A 13,507-nucleotide genomic window follows, 5' to 3' on the forward strand; every position below is an offset into this window, starting at 1 on the left:
AAGTTTTACATTGTGCCCCCCAAGCATTCTATACATAACAATTGATACGGCGCACCAAATCCTACCAATGGCAACTACAGTGTCAAAGGTGCAAGAAGGGGATGGGGAACAGTTTGTTAATGATTCAAAGTATCTGTAGAAGTGATTATTATGAGCACAGGACCAATAGAGAGCTAATACTGTGGTTGAGGGAGGGCCCCTTTGGGCCATGATGCGTTTGTAACCTCTGCAACCCCTATTGCTACTGGTATTAGCTCTTTATTTGTCCTGTGCTGGTAATGATCACTTCTATGGATGCTTTGAATAGTGGTAATCATAAACAAACTGTTCCCCATCCCGTTTGCACCTCTCACACTATGGCAAGTTTTGGCTTGCTACATTAATTTTTATGTATAAAATGAATTGAATAGGCCCAATGTAAAACTTGCACTGAGGCCCATAGCTTCTTAGCTACACCACTGCTGTAGCTTAATTATAAAGGATTTTATACACTGTTTCACAAGATCAAGTAAACAATCAATTCTCCGATACCTATTCTTTACTAGGTTTAAGGTCGTGCACCACTAGATATTCAATCAGATTTCAGTAGAAATCTGAATGAACATGGATCACAATGCTGCCAACACCAGCTTTGTATAATTTGATATACAGTAGTACAAAGTCATGTTGCTGTTAATTTTGTACCACTCAGCCCTGCATGGCCTCGTTTCCAAGGCTGCTTGATTGATAAAATAATTTCCTTGCCTAATTGTGTTTTCATTAATAAATTGATCAAGCGATGATCAAGATCGCTCTAGTTTTTAATAGATTTGTGTCTGAATGGAAGTTTGAATCAAATTGATTGTGTAATCCACAGGCCTGATTGTAGGCAGTAATACATGGAGACAATGGACAGCCCCAATCTGTGCTGTATACATGCACACAGCAAACTAGGGTTTACAATATAGTACAACAGCCTGCTGCTTATATCGGCGGTAACTGGCATATCAATTATAGATGGTGGGCCATAGCCAATGTATGTACATGCACTTAAAGGATAACTGAAGCAAGAGGGATATGGAGGCTGCCATATTTATTTCCTTTCAAGCAATACCAGTTGCCTGGCTTTCCTGATGATCCTCTGCCTCTAATACTTTTAGCCATAGCCCCTGAACAAGCATGCAGCAGATCAGGTGTTTCTGACATTATTGTCAGATCTGACAAGATTAGCTGCATGCATGTTTCTGGCGTTATTTAGGCACTACTGCATCCAAATAGACCAGCATGGCTGCCAGGCAACTAGTATTGATTAAAAGGAAACAAATATGGCAGCGTCCATGTTCTCCTCACTTCAGTTGTCCTTGAGGCAGGAAACACACTTGGCTGTTTTCGTACGCAATTTCTGCACAGAAAAACTGAGAACTCATGTTAATTAATGGGCTAGTTCACAGTAAACTGACATTTTGCATCATGGTTCTGCACATTTGTCAGTTTTTTGTATCAATTACAATAGCTGCAGTGAAAAAACACGCGCCTTTTCCTGCATAGAAACACACTTGATGTGCAGAAACCGTATGCAGACAAAAGCGCACAGAAAACTGAAAGACAAGTGTGTCCCTTGCCTGAATGTTTTGCTTTGTGCACTTGCGCGTTTGCTCCCCCCCTATCTCCTATTGTGATAGGTAGTATACAGATAGGGGATAGATCTACTGTTGGCGCACATTTAAAAACAAAGCATATTTGCTCTTCTGAGCTATACCTCCAAAAGCTGTGCGTAAGTGTTCCTTTTACACACAACAGCTGTGAGTACTTTGGAATTGCCAACCCTATCATCCACCTGTCTGTGCATCCTGCAATACAAACATAGCTTACAGTTTCTTGTGAGCACATTCATTTCTTCATTTCCTCCCTCTGCAGCATGTTGCCTTCCCATTCAGACTAGCACACCAGTGCAGTGACCATGTTCATGTCCTGCACCTGATGTTTTAGGATGCCCACAGGAGATTCTGTTAAATCTTAGTAAACAATTTAGCCCACAGCTTAGACTGTGTTTTAGATGTTGGCCCCTTATATGATTGAGTTAGATAACACTGGTCTAAGCTATAAAAAAATCTAACAGTGTACGGTGTCCGTAGCCACCCTGGTGTTCTATTTCCCCGGGATTTCCATGCAAAAAGTGGTTCAATTAATTTCCAATAATTTTCAACCAATTTGTTTTTTTTGCAATCATTTTTTTTATATTGAATTCAATACAGGTTATTGTATTGAATTAAATTTAAAAAAAAAGTGTTTGCTGCGAGATTTTGATGATGCTGTGTGACACTGGTTCCATCAACGCCGATCGACGGGGGACATGTGATCTCCAAGGGACAAGAAAAATCTGCCAAGGGACATGGAAGAAGGCACTGGGGAAGGTATCAGAGGTACGCGACGAGGGATCAGTATGCCAATGGTGAGTATAAGACCCAGATGTATTAGCCAGATGTATTAGCCAGATGTGCAGCCAGGTATAGTTAGCCAGATGTGCAGCCAGGTATAGTTAGTCAGATGTATTAGCCAGGAATAGTTAGCCAGATGTTTTGCCAGGTATATTGGGAGCAAGATGTTTGCCAGGTGTATAGGAGACAGATGTGCAGCCAGGTGTATAGGAGACAGATGTGCAGCCAGGTCTAGGGAGTCATATGTATAGGGAGCCAGGTTTGCAGGTGCCTCTACCCCCCCCCCCCCTATTGCCCCCGATGCCCCCTGACTGTGGCCGGGTGTCCCTTCTGTGTGGGGGCTCCCCTTCTGTGCTGGCTGGTAGTGGCCGGCGGGGATCCCCTCTGTGGGGGGGGGGATCCCCATACTGTGCGTGCAGGTGGCTGGGTGGCCCTTCTGTGTGCGCGGGGGGGGGGCGGGTATCCCCATCTATGGGGGCTAGTCGTGGTCGGTCGGGGGCACCCCCTTCTGTGGTGGGGGGGAGGTGGGTGTCCCCATCTATGTGGGCTGTGGGTGGCCTCTCCCTCCTCTTTCCCCCATCCCTCCTTCCTGATCCCCCGTGCCTTCCCCCCAATCCCGTGTCTCCCCCCTGTCAGAAGCCCTGATCTACTCACCTGAGGGCTTTCTCCTGCGGCGGAAGCGGCGCACTTCCTCCTCCATTGCGAAGTCTCGTGTTCTCTGTAATTACAGTACGTGGCTTGGTGACGCACCAAGCCGCGCACTGTATTTACACAGACCAGGACTTCGTCGATGGAGGAGGAGGGTGTCCATCGCGGCCAGCGCAGGAGAAAGCTCTCAGGTGAGTAAAGCAGGGCTTCTGACAGAGAGGGAGGGATGGGGGAAGAGGAGGGAGTGGCCACCCACAGCTTGCATAGAAGGGGACACCCACCTCACCACCCCCCCCCCTCGCACAGAAGGGAGTGTCCCGGACCGGCCAAGACCAGCCCCATAGAAGGGGATACCCCCCCCCCCCCCCGCACACACTAAAGGGTCAACTGCACGCACAGTACAGGGATCCCCCCCCCCGCACAGAGGATCCCCACCGGCCACTACCAGCCAGCACAGAAGGGGACACCCCCCCCCCGCACAGAGGGGATCCCCGCACCAGCCACCTGCCGGCACAGAAGGGGAATCCCTGCACAGCCCCACACATTCTCTGTCCCGCTGGCTGCACAGGGATTCCCAGGGTGGCTGGATGCTAGTTCTGTATGCTGTGGGTACGCACAGATCGCTACCCACAGCGTGCTGACAGGTATCCAGCCATCATGGGGAATCCCTCTGATGAGGGAAAAGTGCAGCTGGCGGGGCAGAGAAACAAGAAATCTCCCTGGCGGTATTGACGAGTTTCAGCAAGTTTTTCCTGGACGAGCTGAGCTCGTCAATACCGCCAGGGTGGTTAAAGGACTACTGTAACTATAGGGATATGGTGGCTGTCATATTTATTTCCTTATAAACAATGCCAGTTGCCTGGCTAGTCATGACCCTAAACAAGATACATATCAGGTGTTTCTAACTTTATTGTCAGATCTGACAAGATTTGCTGCATGCTTGTTTCTGGTGTTACTCAGACACTAGATCAGCGGGGCTGCCAGGCAACTGGTGTTGTTTAAAAGGAAACTAATATGGCAGCCTCCATATTCTTTTCACTACAGTCCTTTAAGTGCAAAAGCTAGTGTGAGATAGGGCAAGGTTTTGGCGTGAGAGTGGGAATTATGTGTGGTGGGAAGTCCATCTAAGGGCCCGTTCACACCTGAGCGGGAATCGCGTGATTCCCGCTCACGGCAAACCGCTAGCGGTTCTGCAAGAACCGCTACACAATGTAGCGAGTGGCAGTGTTCTCACTGCTGCGGTTGCGGTTAGCGATAACCGCAACCGCGCTGCATGCAGCGGTTTGCCGGTGACGAGCGTCCCGCGATTTGCGATCGTGATTAGCGTGCATAGCACGCTAATCGCGATCGCTCCAAAACCGCCGCAGTGTCCAGTGATTTTTCCGCGCTAATCGCGGGAAAATCACTCCCTCAAAACGCCGGCGGTAATCGCCGGCGTTCTGCGATTTTAAGTGTGAACGGGCCCTAAGGCCTGGTGCACACCAGAGGAGTTTTTCTGAGCGTTTTGAGTTTTTAAATCTGCTGCTAATGTTATCCTATGTGTCTGTGCACACTGGAGCAATGAGGTTTTGTAAAAAAAACCCATAGAATTACATTGGGAAGAGCCTTTGAAACCTCTAAAAGCTCTTCCCAATGTAATGCTATGGTTTTTTTTTACAAAACCTCATTGCTCCAGTGTGCACAGACACATAGGATAACATTAGCAGCAGATTTAAAAACTCAAAACGCTCAGAAAAACTCCTCTGGTGCTCACCAAAACCCGCTAGCAGATCCACAAAATGCTAGCAGATTTTGAAACGCTTTTTCTTCTTTTTCTGTAGGGTTTCAGCTAGCATTTTGCGGTTTTGTGAAGCGTTTTTGGTGTAGTAGATTTCATGTATTGTTACAGTAAAGCTGTTACTGAACAGCTACTGTAACAAAAACCGCCTGGCAAACCGCTCTGAAGTGCCGTTTTTCAGAGCGGTTTGCGTTTTTCCTATACTTAACATTGAGGCAGAAACGCATCCGCAATCCAAAATCTGCAGCAGCCCGTGAGTATTCGTCTCTGCAAAACGCCTCCCGCTCTGGTGTGCACCAGCCCATTGAAATACTTTACCCTAGCGGATCCGCACCCGCAAGCGGATCGCAAACCGCAGCAGAACCGCTCTGGTGTGCACTAGGCCTAACAGTGGGATGCCACTGGGACTCCTGACTGGAAGTTCACAGGTAGTAGCTATGAGCATTTGAAAGACTGTACATTTACTAAGGAAGCAGAAGCATTCTTAGGCCTGTATAATTAGGTGCCTAGCTGCAGACAAACAGAGGTGCGCAATGGGTTTGGACGGTTTTCTGTTCTAGTAATACAATAATTTGTAATTTTCATTGTTCAGTTTTAGGTTTAGTTGAGCTTTAAATGTATCAAGTGTATTTATTTGTACATTGCAGATTTAATTGCATTATACTGCTGTCTAAGGCTTGCATGTATGCTGCACATCTGAATGTTGCAACACTGATAGTTTCACATAAATTGCGTAGTTGCAGACACTGGTGACCTCTGCTGGCCAGTACAAGAACACCATCCTGGAAAATTCTAGATTTCAAAGCCATTTTTGTATTTATTCAAATTCATTATTGACTGAGGAAACCAGTAATTTGAAACAATAATTCTTACTACAGAATATCATTTGTTATATTTGGTTATGTAACAGATACAGTTGGCATTAAAGAGGAACTGTTGCGAAAAATCTTAAAACTTAAAACACATACAAATAAGAACTACATTTCTTACAGAGTAAAATGAGCCATAAGTGACTTTTCTCCTATGTTGCAGTCATTTACAGTAAATAGTAGAAATCTGATAGAACCAACAGGTTTTGGGTAAGTTCATCTCTTCGTGGGAGATTCTCAGCATGGCCTTTATTCTTTACTAGTGACCTTAGCCCGTTTAAAAACGGGCTAGGTCTGTCACCACATCGCTACGCGCCACACACTTCCGCCCCTTCTGGCCCCGTCCTCTCTCAGCTCTTCAGTGTCTCTGTCCGTCCCTGCACATGCGCAGTAGCACAAAACACGGGACACACACACACACACACACACACACAGGAAGTGCAAGGACGCAGAGACACTTAATTATTATTATATAGGATAAAGACATTCCCTGAAAAAGATTTAGGCCTCTTTCACAGTGGGACGTTGCAGTTTGATGCGACGTTAAAGTCGCACCACAAACTTGTAACGCAATGCGCCTAAAAAGTCGCACCGCAGCGTTGCCAACACATACAGCATATACGGTAGAAAATACAGGCAATGAAAAGTATGTCTCTAAGTCAGTACTGAGCATGTGCAAACAGTCTAACGCAGCTAATAATGTGTATAACGCACAGCATGCAGTACTTTCACTTACCGTGCAGCGTTAGACACCAACGCAATGTGTGCACTGTGAACGGGGCATTGATTTTTTATTGCGCAAAAGGTGGATCAGCGCAACACCAGGCCGCCTCCGAATGGCCTCCACCAGAGACGCGCCGAGCCCCCCCAGGAACCACAAACGCACCCCGAACCCAAACAGAAGCTCTGCATATACACCAAAAGCATGGCTGTTAAGTGGGAGCAGCTGACCAAAAACGAATTACATTAGTACATAGCAAGGAAATGAGCAGCACTAATGTAATTCGTTTTTGGTCAGCTGCTCCCACTTAACAGCCATGCTTTTGGTGTATATGCAGAGCTTCTGTTTGGGTTCGGGGTGCGTTTGTGGTTCCAGGGGGGGCTCGGCGCGTCCCTGGTGGAGGCCATTCGGAGGCGGCCTGTTGTTGCGCTGACCCACCTTTTGCGCAATTTTCAATTTTCGATTTTATTTGATTAGCCGCACCCAGGCTATGCATATACATAGGTTAGGATTTAGTTAGTGTTAGGCCCCTCCCATGGAGGATTGACTTCTTCGCAGTGGGAGGGACGAGTACTTAACCACTTGAGGACCCACCCTTTACCCCCCCTTAAGGACCAGCGCAGTATTCTGTGATCTGTGCTGGGTGGGCTCTGCAGCCCCCAGCACAGATCAGGCAGCACGCAGAGCGATCAGATCGCCCCCCTTTTTTCCCCCCTATGGGGATGGTGTGCAGGGGGGGTCTGATCGCTCCTCTTGGCTGGCATGTTGCGAGGGGGGCACCTCAAAGCCCCCCTCCGCGGCGAAATTCCCCCCCTCCCTCTCCTACCTGTCATCCCCGGTGATCGGGGCTGCACAGGACGCTATCCGTCCTGTGCAGCCAGTGACAGGACGTCCCATGTCACATGGCGGCGATCCCCGGCCGCTGATTGACCGGGGATCGCCGATCTGCCTTACGGCGCTGCTGCGCAGCAGCGCCGTACAATGTAAACAAAGCGGATTATTTCCGCTTGTGTTTACATTTAGCCTGCGAGCCGCCATCGGCGGCCCGCAGGCTATTCACGGAGCCCCCCGCCGTGAATTGACAGGAAGCAGCCGCTCGCGCGAGCGGCTGCTTCCTGATTAATTAGCCTGCAGCTGGCGACGCAATACTGCGTCGCTGGTCCTGCAGCTACCACTTTGCCGACGCGCGTTATGAGTGCGCGGTCGGCAAGTGGTTAATAGGTTGCATGCAAGCTGTTAATGGAAACCAACATCCTCCTCCAGTGGTAGACAGGTCATGTGTATGCTCGGTTTGTATTCGACCCCACAAGTGGGGCTTGCACTCTTTTGCAGGTAGGCACTAGTCTGTTTTTAAGTAGCGCTGCTCATTTCCTTGCTATGTACTATTGATTTTTTATTGCAGTGCGTTATTCTGCGTTAAATGTTGTTTTAACATCGCACTGTGAAAGAGGCCTTATACAAAGATGCTGGCCAACCTCCCTGCTCGCTGCACACTTCTTTGGCAGTTGGACGGAGCAACTGCCAGTGCTTTTAAAAATAAAGAAAACCCTGATAACCCCCATGAGAAGATGGGCTAGTGCAAAGTCAGTAATGTCAGATTTCTACTACTTACTGTAAGTGACAGCAACATGGGAGAAAAGTAATTTATGGCTCATTTTACTCTGGAAGAAATGTACTTCTTATTTGTATATGTTTACATGTATTTTACATTTTAGAATTTTCACGACAGAGGTCCTTAAAAGGGAAACGTAACTGACATGAGACGTGTATGTACAGTGTCAAGAACACAAATAAATATGCTGTGTTGCTTTTCTTCTTTCTCTGCCTAAAAGAGCTAATAATCAGCTATGCAACTGACAGTTTTTTTTCGGTCGGGACACAGTCGGACTATAGTGTCTCTCACTGAAAAGGAATTACAGCTTTCCAAGCAGAGAGCTGGGCTTCTAAAAGCAGGGGATAGATAAAAAAAGTCAATAGTTCACATATTTTAGCACTTTGAGACATGGCACAGACTGTTTCATTGAGCTGAGAGTGAGACAAAACAATATATCTAGTTTTTTTTAAGTTTTTAAGCATAACATAAAACTGTGGGATAGCTAAAAGTAATTTTGAGAAGCAGGAAGATAGATACAATTGTTTATTTCATCATTTTATTTTCACTTAAGTTGTACTTTAAGGTATATAATGCCACCCACCTTTGGACTATCAGAGGGGGTAGGTTTAGGAGGGAGATTTAGGGTTAGGCACCACCAAGGGAGGTTAGGTTTAGGCACCACCTTAGGGTTAGGCACCACCAGGGGAGGTCATAGGGTTAGGCACCACCCGGGTGGTCTTAGGTTTAGGCACCACCGGGGGAGTCGTAGGGGTAGGAATCATCGGGGGGGGGGGGGGGGGGGTGTTGGTCTTAGGGTTAGGCACCGACCGATCGCACCAAAGTCACGATGAAAAAGCACTTGGTGTAAAATACAAAACTTGCAATCCCAGTGCATTTAAGATTTCAAATTTTAGTGTAAAGGGACCCTAAGGTTACGTAAGGCTCCTGCAAAGGAAGCAGAACTATTTTAGAATACGGGCTAGCAATAACTGCATTCACTTTTTCAAACCAATTACTGATTCTGGTGCTAAGAGCCTAGCTGCAAGGCTTATTCATTATATTGAGCTGTGACACACTGACCAAGTTTGTAGGTACAGTATTACCATTTCTTATTTTTAAATTAAATCCCAAATGCAAACAAAGTTTGTTGGTTTAGACTGGAGAACAAAAAAAATTGCTAATTATTAATGACCATAACATTTACTGGTTCAGGAGTTGCTGTCTAATTACAGTTACCATAAAGCCCCTTTTCCACTACATGTTTTTAGCACGTACAAATTTGCATTAGAATGCATGGTACATGAAATATATGGAATATTTTCCACCTTATGTGAATGTCCCAATGTGAAAAAAATCTGACAGTATGCAGCAATTTTCGGATCGGTTTGCATTTCATGCACAATTCGCCGATGGTGAATGGAAATAGAAAATGCATGTGTAGTTAGACATATATGTTTTCTGCATGCTTTTTTTAAATACCCAGAGATGGATTTTGCTCTATATTTAATTGCATAGTAGGAAAGAAATGCAACACATGCAAAAATGCAAAAAAAATCTGCATGGCAAAAATGTGTGTATTTTAAATACACACTCTAAAACTGCATGCAATTTTATATTTTATAGTGGAAAAAGGCCCTAAGCTGATTAATTAGTCAAGTTGACAGTTAATTTGTTTCCCTCTCTGGAATCTCACTCACCTGCAGTGGTTTAGCCCCCCAAAATTCCGGTTCCTGGAACTAAAATTTGCTGTTGCAGCAAATTTCATGATCAATACAAGTCCTTATAGGGAGAAATCCTCTCACTCTCCCTGTTGACATCAAAGCGCTGATGTGATCTCTGGTCTTTGGCTGTCTCCAAAACAGGAAAAAGGGGCAACAGTTAAACCATGGGAGGTTCTAATTTCGCTTCTGACCACTTTTTTAAAAACTCTAGCGCTTTAAAAAGCTCTTGGCTAATGTATTTGAAAGGGATGGATCACACCAGAGCGATGTGATTTTTTTTTCCCGAATGCAAACACGGTCCTGCAGAATTTCTGCTGATTTTGAGGCGATTTAGCCTCAGTGTTAAGTAAAGAAAAAGTGGAAAATTGCAAAAACAAGCGTTTTTGTGTCAAAACCAGCACACTAACAGCTGTACTGTATCTAAAAAAAAATGCTACACAAAAACGCTCCAAAAATCGCTAGGTATAGATAAAAAATCGCTAGGCACATGCCTAGAATCGCGTTGCAAAATCACTTAAAAAAGCACAGCATTTGTGATTACGCTAATTCTTTTTGGTGTGCACTGGTGGGCTGCTAGTCCAGCGCCAGTACTAAAGACTAACACGTGCCCAGCTGCTGCATGAGAGCAGCTGACAGCAGTTGCTTTTATCAAAGAGGCCTAAGGATGTGTAAAAGTGTAGAAAAAAAATGCAAGTGGCCGTGAAAACGGAGTAAAGGTTGAGTTAAATTGTTTAAATAGTCTGTCTAAATAGAAAATTTGCTCAAAGCACCTGAAAAAGCAAGGCGTCTTCTCCATTTTCTCCAAGAGAAAACCTCTTAAAACCTTATTGTATGATGGTGACGAATGCTGTTGATCTTCCTCATTTTAATCTTGGCGCCTGTAACTTTGCTTTAGTTCGGAATTTTTTCACCTCTTTGTCACCTTATCCCCCCTTCTCTTCCCCCTCCCCCACATCTTGTTTCCTTTTTTTTTTCCATTTTAGGCAGAAAATCCCATTATCTCTAAGTTATTTCCATTAAATGTATTTGGTGTAATATAATTATATGAATCTATACTCAAGAACAAATCACTGTCAGCATGGTTTCTCACCTGTGGTGCTTTTTATTGTCATTAATTGTATTTTTTTTGTCTAGTGTGCCCCTTAATAAACATATCTGTGCATTCATATATCCTGCTGTGTTTTTGTCCCTTTTGGGACCTGGATACAGTTTTTGCTAAAATAGCAAAACAAATGAATTGTTTTGAAGCCTTCTGTATTGTAGCATAAAAGGATTTTCGTGTAAGTAGTGTATCAATTTCAGGTGTAATTTTCTCCCTGTTAATATTGTTTTTGAATGCTTACCATTCGTATAACTCATTGTACATAACTTATCATTTATCTTCCAGGGCCTTAAGCAGGGTCGGGCTGAAGCTTTGAGACCCAATCTTAAAAAAGGACCCAGAAGAAAATAACATGAGCAGGTTAGTAGTCACAACAATGAAAAATGAAATATCTTGTGGTAACGTGCCTAATGGAGTTATCCAACACTCACATCACCCATGAGAAAACAACTTGCCTCTTAAATACCATTGTTTTTCGTAATATAAGACACACTTTTTTTCCTCAAATAATGAAGAGAAAAAGTCACTGCATCTTATTTTCCAAATACGGGGACTCTCTGTATTTGTCCCCATTTTTTTCTCTGCTGCCCCATGTCCTCCTCTGTCCCTCTGATTAAGTGAAAGCAACAGCAGCACGTCTCACCTAATCCATCTGAGCCTGTTGCGATCAGAGACCTCTCCTCTCCCTCACTGCTCCCCTAGTGATCACTTCATCAGCAGAAGCTGGCACTAGGGGAACAGTGAGAGATAGGAGAGGTCTCTGATCTCTGCAGGCTCCGATGGATTAGGTGAGACGTGCTGCTGCTTTTATTTATTCAGTGGGGAGTGGAGGAGGACACATCCTTTAGGTTTTCTTTGAATTAACCATGCGGTTATGTGAGTCGTAGTCCTACACTTATCTCGTGTTGCAGGCATTAGGCAAAGAACTCCTTACATGCTTCTGGACCTTATGCCTTGTGTATACCATTATTATTATTATTACTATTATTGATTTATAAAGCGCCAACATATTCCGTGGCGCTGTACAAAGTAAGAAACAAACATGGGGTACATAATACAGACAATGGTATACACTAATATACAAGATACATAATTAGTGACAAAATACAAAAAATGATACAGCATACAGAATACAAAATACAGAAGTGGTAATGACAGTGATAAAAGTAACATGATGAATAAAATGTATAATGATTTCCAAGACACAAAAGGGGGAGAGAGCCCTGCCCTTGCGAGCTAACAATCTTACCATGCAATTTCCTGTCAGATAGAAAGGTCAAATCAATAATTTCCGACAGGTCGGATTTGATTTCCAATAGTTTTTCTGATTAATTTTGTTACTCAGCTTCTCTTCTGGAAAAATCAAAGTCCTGATTGTACAGTGCTCCTCACTATTGTCTGATTTGTACTTTGTACAGTGCTATGCAAGATGTTTGCACTATATAAATAAAAATACAAAATAATAAAAGATATCCAATAAACGTGGGTATGCACCTGTAACTCACGTTGATGATGATTATTATAATAATTATATTACACTATTATCTTTTGTAGTGCTGCAAAGAGTGCAGTATATGCAGTCATGGGTAAGAACACAGTATGCCGGTGTAATGTCTGATTGCGCTGCCCGGAAGCTTCCTTCCACACTGAGTAGCACGCATGCTCAGTGTGAAGTTAATGATGCTGCTGGAGGTAAAATACTAAATATCTTCACTTCCACACCTCTTACACTCCCCAAATTTTCAGGGTAGGGAGGGGACCCCCCGAACGACCTCTATACCAAATTGCACCGCTGGTTCAGGAGATAGATTACAGAAACCTATCTCGGGAACCAGCGGGTCTCAGGGGCTGCAATTTAGAACAGAGGTCGTTCTGGGGGTTCCCTCCCTACCCTGTGTAAGAGGTGTGGGAGCAGAGATATTTAGTATTTTACCACCAGCAGCATCATTTAATAGGAAATGTGGCCGCACAGTCTCCTACTGCGCATGCGGGGCAGCGCAAATCAACAGGCAGCGTAATCAGACACAACACCGGATCCACACATGCTGCATCTCCTTCCTGGTCCTAGGCATCCCCTCTCACTGGTAACAGCACCCCCATGACGACATCACAGGGGGCGCTCTTACCAGTAAGACAGAGCACTGAGGCCCAGGAAGAAAGATGTAGCGCATGCTAATCTCATTGTTCTCTTAACCGCTCCGCTGCATGCACCCAACCACTCCGCTGCAAGTACCCATGTTGCTCTCTGGCTACCTACAGGGCTTCCTAGAGATATAGGCATCCTGCATGAGACAGTAGATTAGCATTTTGCAGGTTCAGCAGTGCTACTGTAGCCAGTCTGTGCCCAGGATGCTGGAGGAGCCTTAGGTCTCTAGTCACATGGGGCTTTTTACTTAGATCTTCCTCTGCCTGTCACAAGGGCTGCTGCGGCTGAGCTAATGAATGACTTGAGTCTGGGAATTAAAGATAAAAAGGTCACTGCAGATTCTGGAATGGGTCGGTTTGGTTTTTTTTTACACCGTCAGTGTCATTAGTACCATTCTTTAACCTGTTGTCTGCCACGGACATCTGCAGTGCATGACAATGTGCTGCAGGCTGGTGGTGTCAGTACGGGGCTGAATCAGGACTCCATTTTCATGTAGAAGCTCAGACACTTTT

At 44.9% G+C, this 13,507-nt stretch overlaps 1 protein-coding gene across 6 annotated transcripts in view; it reads left to right on the forward strand.

The window, feature by feature from the left end:
• LOC137512928 (survival motor neuron protein-like) overlaps positions 1–13,507 on the forward strand; it is a 67,866-nt gene that overhangs the window by 50,478 nt on the left and 3,881 nt on the right. For all 6 annotated transcript variants that reach the window (XM_068234094.1, XM_068234097.1, XM_068234095.1 and 3 more), the window contains one exon: positions 11,135–11,209. In XM_068234094.1, the coding sequence (XP_068090195.1) occupies positions 11,135–11,200 (66 nt within the window). In that variant the 3' untranslated portion in view covers positions 11,201–11,209. The remainder of the gene's footprint in view (positions 1–11,134; positions 11,210–13,507) is intronic.

This window comes from Hyperolius riggenbachi, chromosome 1, assembly GCF_040937935.1.
Source record: "Hyperolius riggenbachi isolate aHypRig1 chromosome 1, aHypRig1.pri, whole genome shotgun sequence".
NCBI lineage: Eukaryota > Metazoa > Chordata > Amphibia > Anura > Hyperoliidae > Hyperolius > Hyperolius riggenbachi.